The 22,477-nt window shown below is 38.7% G+C and overlaps 1 protein-coding gene across 7 annotated transcripts in view; it reads left to right on the forward strand.

The window, feature by feature from the left end:
* GCA (grancalcin) overlaps positions 1–22,477 on the forward strand; it is a 50,045-nt gene that overhangs the window by 9,160 nt on the left and 18,408 nt on the right. For 6 of the 7 annotated variants that reach the window (XM_032355755.1, XM_032355752.1, XM_032355750.1 and 3 more), the window contains one exon: positions 16,283–16,447. In XM_032355755.1, coding sequence (XP_032211646.1) covers positions 16,304–16,447 — 144 coding nt within the window. In that variant the 5' untranslated portion in view covers positions 16,283–16,303. Of the gene's footprint in view, positions 1–14,134; positions 14,361–16,282; positions 16,448–22,477 lie in introns of those variants that run through there. The other variant, XM_032355749.1, reaches the window with a different exon arrangement.

Raw genomic sequence — 22,477 nt, forward strand, 5'->3', positions numbered from 1 at the left:
GGTTTTCCTACCATGAAGACAGAAATTAGGAAGATTATCAGGAAATCAAAGTTTCACACATAACAAAGCTCCATTGGGTGGCCACTTTTACTACAGTCCATCATACCCTTGGTGACCAATATTCAAACCATACTCTGAGGAAATTTAATATGACATCCCCCTTAGAGGGGGATGGAAAGAGGTTCAGTGGGCTAGGCTCTGGGCCCCATCCCTACCTCAAAGAGAGCTGATCAACTTTTCTAAGTTTTATACTTTGGAATTGAGATGAGAGGAACACTTAGAGGAGAAAAGCACCCTGTTGGTGGCAGGAAGTCTGGTGGTGATGCCTGGAAACAGTACCTGAAGATCTACTTCTATCATCAACCACAGTAAGGACTTTCCTCTGGCCCAAGTTTCAGGAGAAGTGTTTTAAGATTTATTTAATTATTTATTTGAGAGGGGTGGGGGGAGAGAGGGAGGGAACATGAAGGAAGGAGCAGAGAGAGGAGGACTAGCAGATTCTATGCTGAGTCCAGAGCCCAATACAGGGTTCCCTGAGTTCGTGACCTGAGCCAAAACAAAGAGCTGGACACTTAACAGCCACCCAGGCACCCCAGTAAAAGTATTCTAAATTGACATTACCTGAAGACTTTCTGGCATCTCTGAGGCAATTCTTCTCAGGAAGACTAGGAAAGTTAAACTTTGCCCTGAATAAATGCATTATTTTGGATATGACAGTGGTTAATCTCTTATGACCCCAAGGCCCTGACTAAATTTAAAAAATAATAAAATTGTCATGACAGAAAAAGTCCCTATTTTCCATATATTTGGAAAAGCATTTGAAAATGTCTAAAATACCAGAACATGATGTATTAGAATTCATTAAAAACAAACAAACAAACAAATGTTGTACCAGAAGTGCCTTAAATGGTTTCCCAGGAAGTAAAAAATACGAGTTCAGGCTGGCAGCTGCCTTTACCCCATCAATTTTTCATAGAACCAAATATTAGCAGAGTTGGGCAAGTTCTGGAAACAACATACCATATTGTAGGCAGAGGGAGAGGGACTTCTACACTTGTCACAAATGAAAGAGTGCATGTGTAAAATCAGTAAATGAATGAATGATACACTATTTACTCAGGCTGCAAACTATACCACATTTTAAAGAGTTAAATGATACTAAAACTTATAATTATATCTATATTATTTATAATTATAGTTAAATTGGTTATTAAAATATTTTTAAATGCTTTTGTAAAATATTTCCTGATTACAGCTAAAGTAATCTTTTAAATTTAATCTTTTCTCCTCTAAATTCCTAATTAGAATGTGCATTTGCCTGTCTATAATGCATATCTCTGTTGAGGGTACATAGACTAAGGGGGCGGGGCTTACACAGCCCTTCCCAACCTTTAGAACCGGTACAAAATTGTAGAACTTCTTAGTGCAGTTGCTTTCAGTGGGATGATTCTTTCTCCCTCAAATGCAGTAAAAGCTTCAAAAGGGACATATTGTACTATGTGAGAATTGGTTTTTTAAATATGGAGTGGTCTAAATTATTTTATTACTACCAATGATCTATTTAAAAAATATTTCAAGATGAACTATTTACTATTTCAGTAGATGGATAGAGGTGAATAAGGCTGCAGGCATGGGTTGAGAGTGATATTCTATTTAATACTTTTTAGAAATCTGTTGTTTCTGAGGAATAGACTGGTTAGGTGCACATAAATGTGCCGTAGGTTGATTAGGAATTAAGAATAATATTAACATTTACTATTTGTGGACCATTACAATGAATTGTAGAGAAAACCTGAGCTTCTTCACAAAATGAATTCCAAATGCCGGCCCAGGTTCTCTGGTGGGGCCAAGAACTGCCTGTGGCTCATTATGGAACTCTGATGACCAAGTGACTCCTCTGGGGGGCTCAGAAAGGGGAAACCTTTGGGTTCCTTCCTCAGGCTGCGGTGTGCTACCTGCCAGTAATTGTGTTGCCTCTGCCGCCCTCTTGTGGGCATTTTATTATCAAATAGTAACTGTTGGAACTGATTTGGCTGGTGTCAGGGAAGTAAAATTTAACTATGAACAATATGGATTTTTGACAGATAACAGAAAAAGTAGGCCATCTGTATTTCCTAATGGGAAGACAAAACCATGACTATAATTTAGTCAAAGCCTAAAGTACTATATTTTATAAAAGCAGAGAAAAACATACAGGACTCCTTGATCTTCTAGTAGGGAATATCCCCATTTAACAAAGGTTCATAGAAACCAAGGTTCATAGAAGTTGTATTGCAGTGTCCATGTCGCACAGCCAGCAGGTGAGCTTGGAGTCAATTATCAATCTCTCAAATATTTATTGCATAATTCCTTCAAGAGTTAGCATAGGCCGTAATGACTAGAAACAACTGTTTTAATATGTACGTTTTCTTATTTTTCCAGTATGGTGAGGCCAACGTATCAGAGATGATTACCATCGATAAGATAGTTTATTACAATTTCTAAGAGGAGGAGGCACACCTTCCTATAGAGAAATACCAGAAAGCAGCAGGAAAAAGAGGAAAGCATGGGCAGAGCCTTTCTTGCGGTTTCTATGGGAAAGGCAAAGCAAGATAGGGGAAGCAGAGTTAGAATGGACTAGTTTGAATAATTTTAGAGGAATCTGGAGCATAGAGGTTATCCCTCACTGCCCGGTGCCTGCCTGGGGATACTAGTGCAGAAGAACACTGTCATTTGGGGTTTAAGAGCCAGAGAGAGGAGGTACTTTAGGGCAGGGGCTGTGGATTGGCTTGTTTACATATGAAAGGTGAGTCATTTGTTATCTCCAAGAATTGGCTAGTCCTGGGAGGGCCAGTCTCTGTAGTCAGAGAAGCTCTAGATGCCAGAGCATCGAGAATAAAGGAAAGAAGATGGTAAAGTAAATACACCAGTTAACAAATTCTCTTGAACTCAGAATCTGAGTGTGTGTGTGAATGAATGAAATCAGTAGTAATAAAGAGAAATCCTAACCCTGACATTGGTATTAATTTTTTATCTGTATGATGTGATTAGCTGATAGATTTATACATAAATGTTACCAAATATCAATCAAGAAGAAATGTCAAAATTGATCTAAATATCAGCTGGGTTTTTTTTTCTCTTTATTGAAAACTGTAACAGGGTCAGAAGCTTGCAGATAAATGTTTTCCTGAAAAGTGGAGATCATAATTACTTATTTCAAATTTATACTGAAAAAGATCTATTTTAGGCACATGCTTTTCCAGCAGAAATAAGTTTTGTTTCCTTCTAAACAGTTTTTTATTTTGTGTGCATATTTATTTAAGAAAATGTGCAGGAAGATATCTTATATCGGAATTTGAATTTAAAGAACCCTTTGGTCTTTTTTATCCATCTACCTAGTTATTTGCTCTCTGTGTCCCCATTCAGCCCTTTTGGTAACTTCTCTCCATTTAATTATGCTTTCTGATATCACTAACTACCATTTTCAACAATTTATGAGCAAACCATTGTGTAAAGATTCTGTTGCTAGGTTACATTCTCCTTTAATGGAATCATGGTGGCTGAATAAAAACCTTGGTTCCTGTTCTCTCTCTCTCTCTCCCTCCCTCTCAACACTTCTATATAGCCTATTTGTTTAATCAACTCTTTGGATTTAATTCACCATTCAATATAATTGTTCTATAAATATTTACCCTATACAGTTTACCTGGATTTTTGCCATACCTTACAGAAAAATAAATGGGTTGAGTCTCTAATTGAAAAGTTTTTGGGGCACCTGGGTAGCTCAGTCGTTAAGCATCTGCCTTTGGCTCAGGTCATGATCCCAGGGTCCTGGGCACAAACCCCATGTCAAGCCCCATGTCGGGCTCTCTGCTCAGCAGGTAGCCTGCTTCTCCCTCTCTCTTTGACTTACCCCCTGCTTATGCTCGCTCTCTCTCTTTTCCAAATAAATAAATAAAATCTTTAAAAAATTAAAGAAAGGAAAGTTGTTAAGTTTTGGCAGGATTGTAAGTTGTAGAATTTCTTTTTCTTTAGTGTATATGATATTTTCTACTTGCTCCTCCTGAAGATCCATGCTCTACCTTCTACCTTGCATTGTGGCCTGGGAGGCTGATGTTTATGGACTGCATCCACTTTCCTTCCCTCTGGCTTCTGATTGAGATAGCCAGTGGAAGTACTGACGGGAGATCAGAGACAGGGAAAAGACTGAGGTGTAGAATTGGTCCCCTCAGCTCCCTTCTGCACAGTTAGTTCATCGTGTACCCCTCTACTAAAGGTCATGTGTCAGATGGCCCTCTCCATACAGCTACTGTCTTTAGGTTTCACCACGGCTTCTTTGTCTTGCCCTCTCATCCTAAGTGCAGTAATGGATCCTCACTGAAACTTGCAATGAGATGCTGTACCATTCATTATTGCTGCCTGTTAACTATGTTAAGCCTTTGTAAGTGGTGACTTTTATTAGAGTTCCTCAATTACAGTGTTTGAGTGTGCCATCTGCTGTTTTCTGATATATATGGCAGCAACTGAGTTTTTTGGGTAGAGGTTGGAGAGCAAAGCAAGTGTCCTAGGCAGGTTAAATAGAGCAGATCTTGGATGCGGCATTACTGTGCTCCTTACATGCACCCAGTTTGCACCTGGCACCATCACCGATCATGGGTCCTCATTTATATTAGTGTATACTATAATTCCAATCCTCAGGGACTGTACAGAAGAGTACCAAACTGTTTTCTTTTTATTCAGTTCAGTTTTTAATTGAGGATAGCTGAAGCAATAATGTGTTATACAGCTTAACTCTTGCTTTAAGCAGCTTCAAAATCTCTAAGCATGGGACTTCATCTATCCATTCACTCATTCAAAACTAGGGGAGCATTGTCATTCTCCACAGATGAATTAATCAGGTCATGTTTTGATTTTTAAAATATTTTGCAACCATTTTGATGTGTGTCTATCTCCACAATACAGCTTATCACTATCTTAGTTTCCTCTTAAAATATAGTTGGTGCTACTAATGTCACAAGATTTGGGGGAAACTCAAGTATGAAAATGTGCGGAATAGCTCTGAAAAGCATCATGTGCTATATAAATAAATAGATTTTAATTTTTAAAATTTCTATTACCAGATCTTTTTCCTACAATAGTTTTACACAGATGAGGGATGAGGGCGATCTTATCTTCATACATATGCAAAACACCTAAGGATTGCTATAGAAATGGGATGATCTCAACTTTAGCCCGTCCATCATCTGCTTAAGCACTGGGTCACTTTTATTTTTATACTTTTTTAAAGTAGGTTTGTTAAGCAGAGTCCATGGGTTTCATTCTGCACTTCATTTATCTATTATTTTTTAGAGAGGGAGGTGGAGGGAAGGGCAGAGGAAGAGGGAGAGAGAGAATCTTAAGCAGCCTCCATGTGCAGTGTAGAGCCGACCTTGACCTCACAACCCAGGGATCATGACCTGAGCAGAAATCAAGAGTCCATGGTTTAACCAATTCAACCCCCGATGCCCCCCATGTTTATTGTTTTGATTAAAGTATTTTTGGTTGTAACAGTACCATTCTAACTTAATTCACATTGTATGTGAGCAAAGGAATAAGCACCAGGTAAAGTAAGTATTCAAACAACATGACTTCATTTTTCACTTTCTAGAAAGTCAGTTTTGTGAGCATATGATCCCATGTTATTAATATGGAGTCCAGTTGATATTCACAAGCATGAAACCCGGATTTAACGTTGTCTGAATAACAAATTATTTTACAGAGGCTATTAATCAGTGTTTCAGCTTTTTGTATATTTATTTATATTAAAGATTTTTATTTATTTATTTGACAGAGAGAGAGAGATCACAAGTGGGGCGGGGGGAAGCAGACTCCCTGTTGAGTAGACAGCAGGATTCGAAGCTCGATCCCAGGACCCAGAGACCATGACCTGAGCCGAAGGCAGAGGCTTTAACCCACTGGGCCACCCGGGCAACCCACTGTTGCAGCTTTTATTGAGCATTTGTTTGTGAATACATATTACGGTCAACATTTTTTATGTATGTATAAAATTCTAAACAAGTTTGAGTTGAACCCAAATTGCTTGATAGGGCTTAATGATCCAAGTGAGGAAGCATATATTCAGAAACTACCATTCTTCACCTCTCTGAAGAGCCCTGTTGACACTTTTTGTATATGCATTATTGTTTTCTAAATTGTTTTGAGTTTGTGCTTCTGCCAAAAGAGTACTTAATATTACCAGAATCAGAAACAAAAAAACCCTGTGTTGTTGAAAGCTTGGCTGAATAAGGTCAGTTGGTCAAGTGGCTGGTCTCAGTAATAAATGGCAAATAATGTTTACTTCTTTCTTATTTGTGAAGCTTATTATTTTTCTCCATCCTCACTAGTGGGCATTAACCCTTAGGCATTTGCAATAGTTTTAGATTTATAATAAAATTATTACTGGTTAGCTTCATTTTATACTGTCAAGTTTTTATGCCTTATACAAATAACACACATAAAGCCTTCATTATTCCATAAAAGACATTATTCCATAAAGACACAATTTCTGGAGGAAGTATGATAGTTATTGCATGCATATCAATTAAAACCCTGTCATGAAATCTATATGAATACATTTTAGCTAAAATAGATAAACAAACTCTAGAGCAGATCCAAGGTGACCGTACAACAGTGGATGTGATGACTAAGTGTCCCCTGTTCCTCATCTTTCAGATTTTGTGTGTTATAGATTGAACTGTGTTCCCCTAAAATTTATTTGTTGAAGCCCTAACCCCCAGTGTGATGGTATTTGGAGTTGGGAGTCATTGGATGGTGAGGTTTAGGTGAGGTTAGGAAGGTGTGACCCTCACGATGGGATTAATGTCCTTATAAGTAGAGACAACAGAGAACTTGCTTCCTTGGTCTCTCTTCACCCACATACTGAGAGGGCACAGCAAGAATGAGGAGAGGCCATGTGTGGACATGGCAAGAAGGCAGTCATCTGTAACCCAAGAAGAGAGTTCTCACCACACATGGACACTGTTGACACCTTGATCTTAGACATTCAGTCTCCAGAACTCTGAGAAATAAATACCTGTTGTTTAAACCAGCCAGTCTATGGTGTTTTGTTACAGCAGCATGAGCTAAGACGTTGTATGTATGTTGTTTCTCAAGCTACATGGATTTAAAGTTTGCCAGAATCATTTTGCATATGTAGTAAGCTATGCCTTTTATCTATTAGGTCAGAAAACTATTTCTATTATTAATTTTTTATGGGAAATGATATAAGAGGCATTAATTTCTTGGGCCCCTTTTATTTCATTATTAGCATTAAATAATTAATTTTCACATTAGGGCCATTTTGGAGGAATCCTTCCCACCTACCACACTAAGTTCTTCCTTATCTCCCAATAGTTGCTGCATATGTAACATATGGAGAATAGCAAGGTTCATTAAGATGCAGAACATCTTCTTGAGTGGTTGGTAGCTGTTCACTCCATCCAGCCTTTCAGATCAATAACCTACCTGACACTACCACTTAATTTCATAGACATCTCACGTCTGACATGTACAATATCGGGTATTGATTTGGCCTCGCCATCAACTTTTCCTCCAGTCTCTGGCAAAGATATACAAAGCAGGACTCTAGTTAAAGTGGTAAGGATGATTTCAAACCATAATATACTATTTATACTATTAAAAATAGGGAAATAATAGTAATAGTAATAATAATAATAATAGGGAAAAGGTCCAGTATGAACTGAATTCAACTTTGATTTGGACAGAAGGGATTGGACATTTGAAAGCAAGAATGAGAGGCACTTGTGTGGATCAGTCGGTTAAGCATCTGCCTTTCAGCTCGGGTCATGATCCCAGGGGCCTGGGATTGAGCCTGCTTCTCCCTCTCTCCCTTTGCCCCTCCCCCTGCTTGTGCTCTCTCATTCCCTATGTTAGATAAATAAATAAAATATTTAAGAATTAAATAAATAAATGAAAGGGAGAATGAGAGAATAGGGAAGGAGTAAGTGAAGGCTCTATAGTATTGGGGAAATGGAAGGTTACAAAAAGCAGGAAAAGGAGTTTAGTCTATGTGATATCCATCTGGGTTTTGCTTAAGGGCACTTATCCAAGTTAGACTTCTGCCCTCTCACAGAGACTAGGAGAATAAGCCCTATCTTCAGATGCTGGCTGGAACAAACAGTAAATTCTTTAGGCAGCCTTGAGTTCTCTCAGGTAAGTGCTTTAAAAGGGACTAGAGTCATCCTAGGGATGCAGCCTGGAGCTGTCAAAATATGTTAGTGTTTGTTCAATTCTTTATAGACCAAGATTAAGGCCTAGTCAAGAAGGGGCCTCATAAGAACCTGGCTAGAGTTTGGCCAGGGAGAGAGTATTTGTCACCATGTCACTGAAAAGCCAATCTGATAGCCATCAGTAAATCCTGAAGGCTATCCCTTAAAATCAGAAAACAATTTCACCACTTTTTATCCTCTCAGTTGCTGCACCCCCAGTGAACACCACCATCTCGAAATTACCAACAGATTGCTATCTCGTCTCCTTCCTTCTATGCTAACCCCCCTTCAGTTGACAACTATTGACAACACAGATGAAAGAGATCTTTTACAAATTAAGTCACATTATGTCCTGCTAAAGCTCCAAATCCTCAGTGGCTTCTAATCTCATGCAGAGTATAGTCTTTACGATGGCCAATAAAGGCCCAGGGTGATCTGCCCCAGTGACCCCTGTAACCGCTCTCAGATTTTCGCTCTGGCTCAATCCATGCCAGACTTACCAGCCTTCTTGATGTTCTCTAAATAGGTTAGGAGGCTTCTGCCTTCTACTTCTGCCTGGAACATTCTTTCTACAGGTAACTACATATCTAACCTACTCCTTCCAAGTCTTTGGTGAAATATCACCTTCTTCTTTGTTTTTGAGCAGCATACCCTCCCCTTCTTAATGAGGCTATCTTGAGCATCTCATTTCAAACTGCAACCTATTCTGTCACTGTTCCAGGCTTGCAGGGGTCTTGGCTCGCAGAGTTGAAGAATGATGCTCATGGACACAAAAGGGCACAGTGATAATTTATTAAGTGAATTTTAATATTTATATATTATATTTTATATTACATATTATATTTAAGTTTATTATGTAAAAGAAAGAAAGCTCTCTAAAGGGAGAGGGGTCCCCTTGTTGTCTCCCAATGATGTAGTTTTTGAATGTTGGTGAGGTCAGATCCAAAGGCCAAAAAAGAATTCTTGAGATGTCTTTAGTGCAAAAAGGTGGTTTTATTAAAGCACGGGGACAGGAACTGTGGGCAGAAAGAGCTGCACTGGGGTCATGAGGAGTGGCCCATTATATACTTTGAAGTTGGGAGGGGGTTAGGGATAGTGTCAGCATCTAAGGAATTTTGGAAACAAGGTTTCCAGGACCTTGAGGGGGTTAGCTGTTGTTGGGAAAAGGTCATTTATTACTGTCTAACAAAACCTTAGTTATGAGAGAATTATATATGAGATATATATTGGTGGGTCATATGACTGGGGATGACTGCTAACATGTATCTTTGGGGGGGGCAGTGGTTAGAGATAAAGGAGGTTTCCAAAGGAATTTTTATATGTTAAAGTAGACTTACAGGATCCTGGAGGTTGGTCTAAGATTGGTTTTTGCCCTTAGCAGTGTGTCAACATCCAGGCAGCTGAGTCCCGGAGGAATGTCACTCTGCCTGTTTCAAGGACTTATCAATGGGCTGTAAGTAGTTAGGGAATTTAATAATTTTTCTTCTCCTTTTATTTCCCACATCATCACCTTACTCCCCCCATCTCCATTTACATTTTCCTTTTGTTTTGTAGCATTTTCATCTCCTAACGTACCATCTACTTTATTCATTGTCTTTACTTATTGATGTTTGTTCTCCTTGCTAGAATGTGAGGTCTAGAAAAGCAAAAACTTTCCTCCAACCTTGGTGTATTGTTTTTCTCATATAAACTAGGGCTACATTATAGATGTTCATTAAATTTTCTTTTAATTAATGAATCAGTCTAAGTGAAATTTCTTAATGATATAAAATAAGCTCCATGGGGCACCTGGGTGGGTCAGTGGGTTAAGCAACTGTCTTTGGCCCAGGTCATGATTCCAGGGTCCTGGGATGGAGCCCCACATTGGGACTCCCTGTTCAGCAGGGAGTCTGTCTCTCCATCTGTCTCTCCCCTAGCTCATGCTCTCTCTCTCACACACTCTCTCAAATAAACAAATAAAATCTTTTTTAAAAATTGTAAAAAATAAAATAAGCTCCATTAATGTTGTTTTTCTTTTTCTTTTCTTTCTTCTTCTTCTTCTTCTTTTTTTTTTTTTTTTTTTTGAAGATTTTATCTGTTTATTTGACAGAGTGCATGCACAGGCAGCAGGAGTGGCAGAGGGAGAGGGGGATGCAGGCTGCACTAATCAGAGAGCCTGATATACCAGGACCCTGGGGTCATGATCTGAGCTAAAGGCAGACTCTTAACTGACTGAGCCACCCAGGTGTCCCAGTGTTGTTTTTCATTAGCTGGTATGTCTTGTTTTAGTATTTAGCATATAAATAATTTCTTTGGGAGAAGTACCCTCCAGCTCTGGAACTGAAGTTTGCTGAGGAGCAGTAAAATTTTACTAACTCTCATGTCCTTGTTTCTCCCATTCCCCACAGCCCCCGAACCCCCATTCCTTTTTTTTAACCACTTTTTGTTTTTAAGATTTTATTTATTTATTTGACAGAGACAGATCACAAGTAGGCAGAGAGGCAGGCAGAGCCCAATGAGGGGCTGGATCCCAAGACCCTGACAGAGGCTTAACCCAATGAGCCACCCAGGAACCTCCCCAACCCCCATTCTATAGAGGGGAAAGCAAATGAGGTAGCAACAGATAGGAAAGGAAAACCTAAAAAACTCAGTGTTTATAGTGTACTAGAAAATGTACTGGTTAATTGAATATCTAAATTTATGGTAAGACCAAAGTTCACCCAGATTTGGAAGAAATACCATAGGTAGACATAATCATGAAAGCTTAACATGCATCAGAAAACATGTATCCTGTGTAAGAGAAGTAATGTAATTGGCTAATTTTAGTCAAAACAATGCATTTTCTTTCTATTTGTCTCGTTTTCGATATGCTGTTTTTCTGCTATTTAAACCATTTCCTTCTATAGTGTAAATAATTTTTACTATGTTTGGAAATACTATGGTTGGGAGTGGGCAGGGAGGGGAAATGCACTGTTATAGAGCCTACATTCTGCAGCCAAGCTGCCTGGGTTCTAATCTCAGCTTTGCTACTAACTGCACAGTTGGGGGTAAGTGATAACACAGTTCTCCACCTTACATTTCACTTGTGTGAAATGGTGATACTCAAGAGTATATACCCAATGAAGTTGTTTTGAGGAACAGCCCCTCATAGCACACAGGGCCTGTCACATAGCGTTCACTCTATAAGTAGCTATTTTTATGAAATAGTGGAGTGTTTTCTGAAATAAAAATGCATAATTTCAAATTGGATTTTATACATTTTCATAAAATGACACTGGTCATACAATACTAACTGAACCATGAGCCAAATTTTCATTACTATTACTTTAAAAAAATCTGTGTGGGCTCAAGTGAATTTTTAAATTCCTATACTAGAACATTTATAATTTGAAATACAAAGTTTAGAGAAAGATGCTGCAGATGGTGTGTCGAAAGACCTCTTTGGATCTTGTGGTACATCGTACATAGTACTTTGTAAGAGGTAGAGCAATTCCTCCTGTACCTTTCTGAGTTCTTGACTGAGACCCTTGTAATAAGAAATAGATTAACAAGAGAATAAACCCAGACGTTTATTGACATGTAACCTCATGTATACATGGGAAATACCCAGGGAAAACTGAGTAACTTTCAGAAGTGATTCTAGTTTAGATACCATCTTCAGCTAAAAAGAAAAGGAAGAAGGGTGAGGGGAGGCTAACTGTGGGGAGGTACCCGGAAAAGCAGTGTGAACAAGTGTAAGATTTGTAATGCAGATTTAAAGCAGCATCTTCTCCATTGATAAGAGTCTAGTTGTCTGGAGGAATCATCTTTGTCCTTCCTGGTAGGGAGGGAGGAGAAGGACACTTTTATAAATTTCTGTGGTGCTTTTAGGCAAATACAGGGAGAGCAGAGAGATTTTCTTTTATCTGCTTCTTCTCAATTGTTTTCAATTCAAAATAAGCTTTATGCCAGAGTGGCATATTTTGGAAATGAATACTGTCCTTCAGTAGGAGTTTTCCTAGGCAGCTCTTTTTCTAAGAAAGAGATACACTGCCAAGAACTGGGAAGGATCTGATATTTTATCCCACTTGTAAGCTAACAAGTAGTCTGCCACAGTTTCTTAGAAGTTGACAGATGCATGAGATTCCTCTGTCAGAGACAAAGGGTTTGGTTACTCCACACCACAGGCAGCGTGAGCTTCAGACTCACAGATTCTTCTTGCTCCCAAGGCTGTCAGTGTGAACTGGAGCTGCGAGGCAGGAGCGGCACAAGCAGCCAGGGTTTGGATCAGAATAATGGACAAGCCCAAGTTTAGAAATGTCATGCTAGCAAACCAACCTATACTTTGTCCTGGAGGAGCAGATTATCTTTGTTATCCTGCAACAAATTTCTCTGCCCTTGAGGGAAATATCCCTATCTTTGAAACTACATGTGTAGAAATGCAAGAAGCCCATGGCAACTTGACCCCAATATACACAAACACAATAAAAACTAAGATTATAATAATGAAAAAAATGCACAAAAATTCTAACCACAGATTTAGACTAACATTATAAATGTAAAACACTCTATCCTTTCTGATCATTTCTTTGAATATGTAGTTAATCAATTAGAATAAAACCTTGCAACAATTTGCTTTGCTCTGTAGTAAATTATCACTTGATGCTTTAACAGTCACATGTTTTTCCTCTTACCAAGTATGATCTCCCTCCATTTAGTCCAATAATCAAAATTTATTGTCTAAATTATTTCTTACTGTGTTACAGGAACTAACACACTTTCTCAAGAGTGGCTTGCACATTAGCAATCTTCCTTTTTCTCTGCCTCTTCCTGATAAAATTAAGTTTCACAAGGTTCCTTCTCAGTAGTGTAGCTGGGCAATTATTACTCAGCTTTGCAAGGTCGTTTTCCTCTGCTAATAGACAGCTAACGCTTCCCCTCCCCCCCACATCTTTATTTTTAAAAAAACATTTTAGGGGCTGTCACATTCTTTAAAGATAATATCATCCTGGTCTTTTTCTTTGTTTTTAAGCTAAAGCTACTAAAGCCGTTTGGTGGGTGTATATGTGCATCGTGTCCTTTTAAAGCCAGAGCTACAAAATTCATCTGAGTTCCAGAGAAAAGCAGAACTGCCAATTACTCTTACCGAATAAATTAAAGTAACTGTTTAACTTTTCACCAAGTGATAAAAACCAAGCTGTTCCCTTCAGTGGATGTAATTACGAAGGATATCCTAAGAGTTTGCACAAAGGTTGAGTCATCGGTAAGAGTTGTCAGAAAATATACAGGCTACCCTGTCTATTAACACATAAACAGTGAATAATTTTTTACTGTAACTGTATGACTCGTGTGATATTTGGGACATACATATATCTAAAAAAATCATTGTTTATTTGAAAATGAAATTAACCAGCCATCCTTTACTTTTATTTGCTAAATCTGGTAACCCTATTCGCCATTTACCCACCAAACAAACTACAAATATCTTTTTGGTAAAATTTCAAGTGGGTTTTAGCTCAGAAGCACTCCCCTTGGGGCAGAGAGAGAGGCTTCAAAGTTTTGGTGATCTGACATCAACACGACGCAAAAATAAACGTGAGTAATTGGAAGTTTTGAAATTCACAGATGCAGACTTGGAAGTCCAGCTCAAAAGAGTGGAGGAATAGACTAAAAGAAGTCATGGACTGGCGGGTTTGGGGGTTCTCGGGAGAAAAAAAAAAAACAAAAAACCAACACTGGAGCCTGGAGAACCTAGTCAAAAAGAGTGCAAGTTCCTGGAGCAAAGACTTCTGCAGTTTAGTGAGGAGAGAGCGCGAGACCAGAGCGAGCCAATAGGAGCCGAACAGAAGGGGGCTGGGTGCGTGAAGCCAATCAGAGCGAAGATGGGTGGGATTGGACTCCGGGAAGGCACGGGCTTCGGCCGCTTGGGCTCCGAACTCAACCAATCGGAACCGAGCAGGGCGGGGTAGGACACCGGGAAGGGGCGGTCTCAGGGAAGTAAACTGCGAGGCCCGCGCGTCTTTCAGCCTCCCTTGCTTCTGCGTCTGCCCTGCACCTGCAGCTTCGCCTTTCTCCCAGTCGGGCGGACGCTGACTCGAAGGGTGACGGGGCACGCTTGCTCGGCTCGTGATGGCCTACCCGGGATACGGAGGAGCGGTGAGTCAGGGCAGCTCCTCCGCCGCCTCCGCCCTCGCGGGGTGGGGCGCCCCTGCGGGCGGTGCCAGCGTACGGGGTCCGCCCCCTGCCTCCGCTTGGTTTGATGGGTCTCTGGTACTTCGCGGGGTTGAGACCCGTCGCGGCATTGGAGCCTGGGGCTAGGGTAGAGCCGGGAACCACAGGTCTTCGGGTCCCTGGGGGCGCCTTAGTGCAGTCCTTGTGAGGCGGGGACGTGCTGTGGTTTTGGAAAGTTTCTTCCTGGACTGGAGGAACTAAAGCGCCCTTTTCTTGTTGCATTAATATTTTGTGGTCGACCTCCACCTTCCTCAGTTTTGCTGGACGTCCTCTTTTAGAATTTTTGGCCACTTCCTGTTTTCTGTCCTTTAAGTTGCTTATGAATAAATTAAGATGTGCCAGATATCTCCCAATGTTTACTCTTCTACCAAGGGCAATCTGTTCTAGACTTTTTTGGGAGGTAGGAAGCATTAGGTTACTCTTTCTTACATAACTTTTTATCCTTAACCTCCTTTGAGAGTTGGAAGTTGTAATTTGTGGTTATATACTTTTTTTTTTTTTTTTTTAATTCCTGAAATTGCTTTTTGGGATATCTTTTAATGGTCTTTTTTCTTCTTTTAAAAGAAGCAACTTTAAAAAAATATCATCTTTTTTGTTTGCTTGTTTTTAACCCATTATATTGTTTTAACGTTTACTGTTTACTTGTACTTCATTGTCTCATAATCTAGTTGTGCATTTCCTGGAGTTTGAAAGGCCTTTTCTGGAGCTCCAGCACTTCCTCCATACATTTACCCTTGCACATCCAGCTGCTCAGCTCTTCAAACTGCTGGTAGTATCCGATCTTATGATTCCTTCCCTCCCCCCACTTTAGAATAAATTTTTTTTCTTTTTGCCTTCTGATAATCTCTATTCATCTTTCAAGGATGCAGGTCAAGATTTTTGTTCAGTATGGAATAACAAACAATCTTGATGCTTCTTTCTCTTCCAGACTCATAAAAATGCTCAGTAAAATGCCCAAGGTATTAAAATGTATATCAAGTTCCAAAGTTAAAAAAGTAGAGAGAAGCCATAGCCATAGCAGGAAACAAACATCAGAATATTTACATTTGAACCATAGTCTCCTTCTTATTAGTTATTTGACCATAACCGAATTAGGAAACCTCTCGAAGTTTCAGGTTCTCAATGACAAAAAGGACATAGTAGTTTAATACCTCATAACATTTTTGGAAAATCAAAGCACATGATGGAAAGTACTTAGTACCTGGGCTATTAAAAAAAAAAAAAAACCTCAGTAAATTAGCTGTGTATTATTTTTGTTGGTATTCTTATTGTTATTCTTATTAGTTTTGAAGACTGTGGTTGGAATTAATCACTTTATTGATCTGTTTATTGGTGTCTTGCTTTTTAAAAAAAAATATTTTCTGGTGGAGATGGTGTTTGCATTCCATGCAGTTTCCCATGCCTAGTTCACAGTTTTATTGTGTTTACCATGTACTCTTCTAAGTATGTGTCTGAAGTATACTACTACTTAGTTTGACTGCAGGTGAAATTTTTTTGTATTTTTTTGCTTTTTATTTCAGTGATGTTGATGGTAAACACTTAAAAAGTGTGCTTCATGTTCATCTGTTAGATTAAGTTCTCAGAGGCTAGAGAGGTTTTTGTGTGTGTGTGTGTGTTACACGTCTTTTGTTGTTGGATAACATGTTAATGAACTCAGTTACCTCCTAATGCAGGACATCTAGCATTTTGTAGCTAATAGCGGTTGTAATAGTGAATTCGGTTGCTTTTAGTAACTCTTTCTGTTCTTGCTTTTTTCTGTGGACTCATCATAAATATTTTCTTTCACACCAACTTTAGTGGGTAACAGGTAATATTTGTATTAAAAACCTTATTTTTCACTCTTACAGTTTGGAAATTTCAGTGGTCAGATGCCAGGAATGCAGATGCAGATGGGACAGCCAGTTCCAGGAACTGGGCCAAACCTGCTCCCTGGTGGATACCCAGCATATTCTGACAGTTATTCCTCAGCGGGAGACCCCATGTGGACATACTTCACTGCTGTTGCTGGACAGGTGAGGTGTTAAATACATGGCACAAATACCGGTTTTTGAAAGTGATTGCTATTTAAAAGAAATGTCAACTATTACTTAGTGTGTTATTTTAAATGCATATGAAATTTGTATTTTAAGCTTATTTAGACTGATTTTTATCTTGAGATCAGAGATGAGTATAGTCATAATTATTTCAGTTTTAGAAGTCCATTGGTATGATGCCTGACACATTGTTCATTTCACTAAGACTGGAAACAGATTGGGGAAAGTAGATCTACATGATCTACATGTTAATCTCTGTGAGGAAGCTGGGACACAGTATCAAAAAGGAGACTTTTAAATTGTGAATGGTTCTGGGAGAGACTTGATGGTAAAGCCAGTCAGGAAAGGGTAAAGAAAACACCAGAATAGAAGTTCAAATATCAGAGTAGTAAGAAGAGACAGATTCACACTTGAGTCTTAGTCACAGTCTGTATCTCTTCTTTTAGATTCACCAAGAAAAACTTAGAGAGTAGTTAGAATTTCACAGGACTTTGATAACATTTTTCATTTACTCATTCACTTGAGTGTTCACTATGTCCCATATGCTTGGCTATTTATAGAGGATATACACAGAATTATTATATATGGCGGACACTTTGTTTTGGTGAGCCCAATTCCACTCACAACCTCTTTTTCCCTTCTGTGGTAGAAGTTGGAAAAGCCCTACTACCAGCCCAGACACCTTGAATCTAGTAAAGGTAGCTGTGTGCCACAGGACTGGCCACTGAGACATAGGTGCAATTTCTTTAGGATGTTTTCCTTTTCTAAACAAGAAAAGCCTTCCTGGCAACTAGTAATGGCCCTTTTTGCTCCTTAATTCTTCCTGCCTGGAAAGGGAAGTTGAGATAGGGAAGTGCTACAGCCACCTTGGTACCTTGCATCAACAAGCTTGAGATAACAGCCTTTGGATGGGATATGTAGAAAAATGTAAAGATATAGATGGCATTGTAAAGTTGCCATACAGTCCTGTTCTGCCTAGTCTCAGACTTCTTGTATAAAACAATAAACCCTTAATATTCCATTAGTATATATATATACCACATCTTCTTTATTCATTCATTTCTCAGTGGACTTGGGGCTCTTCCCATAGTTTGGGTTTCTTGGATGTTGCTGCTATAAACTTTGGGGTAATATTATGCAGCAACCCCTCTCCCCACAAAAAGAAAGAAATCTTGCCATTTGCAACGAGGTGGATGGAACTAGAGGGTATTGTGCTAAGCGAAATAAGTCAGCCAGGGAAAGATAAGTATCATACAATCTCACTGATATGTGGAGTTAAGAAACAAGACAGAGGATCATAGGGGAAGAGAGGAAAAAACAAAACAAGATGAAACCAGAGAGGGAGACAACCCATAAGAGACTGAGGGTTGCTGGAGGGGAGCGGGATGGGAGGGAGGGGGAGGCTGGGTAATGGACGTTGGGGAGGGGATGTGTTGTGGTGAGTGCTGTGTGTTGCATAAGACTGATGAGTTAGAGACTTGTACTCCTGAAACAAGCAATGCATTCTCTGTTAATAAGAAATTAAAAAATAAATAAACATTATTGGTTTAAACCTCTTTGATAGTGTTTTCTATTGTTTGCAACTAAATGCAATGCTGTTACATGATAACTCTTAAGTAGTGTGATGCTGGGAATAAGTCTGTTATCTATAAGTGACTATATAATAAATCTATTTTATAAAATTACAAGTTAAAACAGAAACTGGGCGTAGATTTAGAGACTTTTATTTGACTTCTGAACTCTTTCAGTGTTACAGTTGGGAACAATAATTTGCGTGTTTATACTATTTGATATTTGCATAAAATTTTTCACAGTTTTAGGGGCGCCTGGGTGGCTCAGTGGATTAAAGCCTGTGCCTTCGGCTCGGGTTGTGATCACAGGGTCCTGGGATCGAGTCCCTCATCGGGCTCTCTGTTCAGTGGGGAGCCTGCTTCCTCCTCTCTCTCTGCCTGCCTCTCTGCCTACTTGTGATCTCTGTCAAATAAATAAAATCTTAAAAAAAATTTTTTTTCACAGTTTTGTGATTTTGAAGATTTATTTATTTTAGATGGGATGAAGGGCAGAGGAAGAAGGAGAGAGAGAGAATCTCAAGCAGTCTCTGTGCTAAGTGCAGAACCTGATTTGGGATGGGGGTGGGTGCTTGATCTCACAACCCTGAAATTGTGACCTCAGCCAAAACCAAGTTGCCATGCTTACCTGATTGCACCACCCAGGCACCCCTAGTTTTGTGCTTTTGAATAGTAAAACTCCATGAGGACATGGCCCTTGACATTTTCTTCCTTAAGCACTAGGAATATATTAACCATTCAGTAAATGTATTGGTTGGATGTATAAGCTGTCTCATCTTCAGTGTTTAGTCTAAATATTTTAATAGTTATTTTATATGTTGAATTTTCCCAGCTTTAAGGAATCAGTTAAGTTTACTGAACTCACCTCTGCATCTGTTTTTTTTGTTTGTTTTTTTGGATAGGTCTCATAATTAATTATGTTCTATGAGAAATGTCCAATTAAAGGTTCCTACAGTGTTCCTTTTTATTGGATGACATTTTTTGAGCAGTAATGATTCAGTCATCAGTTGTTTAGGGGAAATTCCGATTTGTACCTTTGCAAATACACATATACACATACACACATGAGACATGAATGTCAGTAATACCAACAGCTTTAACTTGAATGTGGATATTGCTTTTCCTTTTTCACACAGAGGTAGGCAGGATGGATGTACCTTTTTATTATAAATGAATAACTGGAGATTAAGGTTTAGTAACTGAACAAATAGGACTTGAACTTGGGTATCATTTCAAAATCTTGCTGCCTATTAGTTAACCTAACCAATGGCAACTAATTTTTTGTTAATGGTCTAACTAAAGGTCTTCTTCAATTAGAAAATGCAGTTTTCTACCACTACCGCTCTTTCGTTAGGGTTTATAGAGTTGATCATTATCATTAGCTCACACTGCAATAAGGAGATCCAAAGAGATTGCTTGGATGTTCTACATAGAATTTAGGAAGACATTACTTGGTAGTTAGTCAATTAAGATAACATGTTTTCATAAAATGTATGAAATAAGAATATGAAGTAGTATACTAGGAGAATGCTTTCTGATGGTAATAACTTGTAGAAAAGCTAGTCAGGTGGTTCTTCAGACCCCCAAAATCCTGAAAAAACACATGTAAAATAGAATTTCACTCATTAATTAGATTTTAGATTTTTAAATTTCATTGACACTTGAAAGAGAAGTTGTAATATTTTCAACCTTTGGAAATAGTAAATGGACATGGCCACAAACTGTCAGAAATGACTATAGCTGAACCAAGAACCAATGATAATTGTCTTCATTCTACCAGACAACCAACCTGCCTTGTATTACGTCCGATGCTAGGGCTTGGGGTTGCAGAGATGAGTGAAACTCAGATCCTGACTTAGAAGATCTCTGCCAAGTCAGGGACATAGACACACAAGGAATGATAATGGTACAGGAAGGAAGTGCTAAAAATAAACAGGCGAAGATTATGGTAACACTGAGAGAGCGTTCTCTTGTCTTTATGCTTGTTGTCTTTGCCTAGAATAGCACTGTCCAAAGTAATCAATAAAAGAGCCACAAATATAAGCCACATATGTAGTTTTGAAGCCTCTTACCAGAAGCTTTACATTTTAAAAAGTAAAAGAAAAGGTGAAATTGATTTTCATAATATATCTTATTTAACCCAATATATCAAAAATACTAATATACCAACATGTAATCAATATAAAAGTTATTAACAGTATTTTGCAATTTTGTTGTTGCGAAGTCTTGGAAATTTGGCATGTATTTTACATTTACAGAGCATCTCAGATGAGACTAGCCATGTTTCGGTGCCCAGTGAACTATATGGCTACTGGCCACTGTATTAGACAACGCAGGCCTAGAACACTCTTCCCTCAGATATCTGCATAGCTTGCTCCTTTCTTCCTTCAGATCTTGAAATTCACTTTTTTTTTTTACACTGTAAAGTAGGTAAATCCACCTATCAGTGATTTAGTTATAGGTGAATTCAGTTTATCAGCCTTAGTGAGGCTTTCCTTAACTGTCTGTATAAAGTAGTGTTGGTCCACTGCATAGAGCCCAAATACACACTCCGTGTCACTTTTACTCTGCTGTATTTTTCCCCTTAGTACTTATTACTATCAAATATAATTTTTGATTTATTGTCTCTCTTCCACCACTAAAAAGTAAGCTCTGTGAAAGCAAAGAGTTTCTTTTGGACACTGATACTAGTCCATTTAGCGGTGCTTGAACATAGTAGGGGGCCCAAGAAATACTTGTTAAGTGAATGGTTCTTTCTAAAATGGAAGACATCTGTTCATTTATTTCTCTGCACTATCTTAACATACTTGTTTTCATGTCTACTTTGTAAGATTAATTTCATCTTGTATGAGATTTTTGTTGGCTGTCTTTCTAAACAGTTGATTTGTTAAGGTATTTGGGGATTTTGGTTTCTAAACCTATTTAACATGGAGTTTTTGTTTATTTCCTCCCTCCCTTTTTTGGTTATCTTTTGTGTTTCTCTCTGGACTCATGTCAGTCTTCCTCATCTAGTGGTTTTGTGATTTTCCTCACCTCCATTGTGTCCGGAATCCAATTTCATGACAGCTCAGGGCTCCTTCCAGGTATTGCAGATAGCTTAGCCCAGCATTTTAGTCCTGCTTTCCTAAGCCTTCCACGTCTCAGAAATGGTATCAGCAGGGGATAGTCTGTAGTATAGTTTGTTTTGCCTCTTGTCCTGAGTAGAGCATCCCATCTCACTTCCTGCGTTCAGGTGGTGTGCCACTCACAGTCCCCATGCCTTGTGAAGTCCTCAGAAGCAAGTCCCCTGCCCTGACTGTGCATATGTCTTTGAGTGTACAGAATCCAGAGAAAGGTCCTCTGTGTGCTAGGTGGACTTTTCTCTGAAATGTTAGAGAAGAAGCTTGTATTTGAACAGAGATTATCATCAGACCACATAGGATTGATTTCCTTCATTTTAATTGAATTGGTCAAGGTTTTTAGTAAATTCAAATTGCTCTTTTCTAGAAAGTTTTAATTTTGAGCCTGTTGTTTGCACAAGGCATTATTTTTTTATTTTTTTAAAGATTTTATTTATTTATTTGACAGACAGAGATCACAAGTAGGCAGAGAGAGAGAGGGAAGCAGGCTCCCTGTGGAGCGGAGAGCCCAATGCGGGGCTCCATCCCAGGACTCTGGGATCATGACCTGAGCCGAAGGCAGAGGCTTTAATCCACTGAGCCACCCAGGCGCCCCAACAAGGCATTATTTTTATAAATGAGGAAAAAAATTGATGAAGTGTAGTCATTCTCATTAATTTTATTCTCAGGTGTAGTATCAATTTTCCACTTAAGGAAAGTCAAAGAAAAAGGTAATTTATGACCACATTATCTTTAGTGTAGTAGAAGATAGGAGGCATTTTTAAATTAAAAATGAGAGAAAAGTCATTTTCTTCTTTCGCTTCTGTTTTACTAATTTGTAAAAGATTGTCTTTCAAAATTTACCCTGCAGTAATTGACAAGGATCTGCTGTCTGTGCCATTATTTCCCTGAGACACTGTGGACAGTGGCAGTGTGGACTTCATTGTTTTGTTTGTTTGTTTGTTTTACTGATGATTTCTTAGATCACGTTAGAAGTGTTTGTGTGGTGTTTCAAAGTCTTGAAATATAAAAATGGTTTGATGCAGCAGGAAGGTAGATAATCGCTTAAATAAAGATTCCGTCTTTATCACTGGAGGACAAATTGCTAACGTACCTTTGATTCTAAACATATGGCTAATTTTTTAAAGTATGATTTTCTTAGTTCAGAATTTATTAAAGTTTTGTAAGCAAAATCCCAGAACTATGCATGGCAGAGAGGAACACTTAGATAATCTGTGTAGGCACGTGCATGATCCATTGGAAAGAATGTTTCTTACATTTTTTAATTCTTGCTAGAACCATTGGAATTTTTGTTATAAGGAATTCCTTATTAAAGACTCATT

The sequence above is a fragment of the Mustela erminea genome, chromosome 8, assembly GCF_009829155.1.
Source record: "Mustela erminea isolate mMusErm1 chromosome 8, mMusErm1.Pri, whole genome shotgun sequence".
Taxonomy (NCBI): domain Eukaryota; kingdom Metazoa; phylum Chordata; class Mammalia; order Carnivora; family Mustelidae; genus Mustela; species Mustela erminea.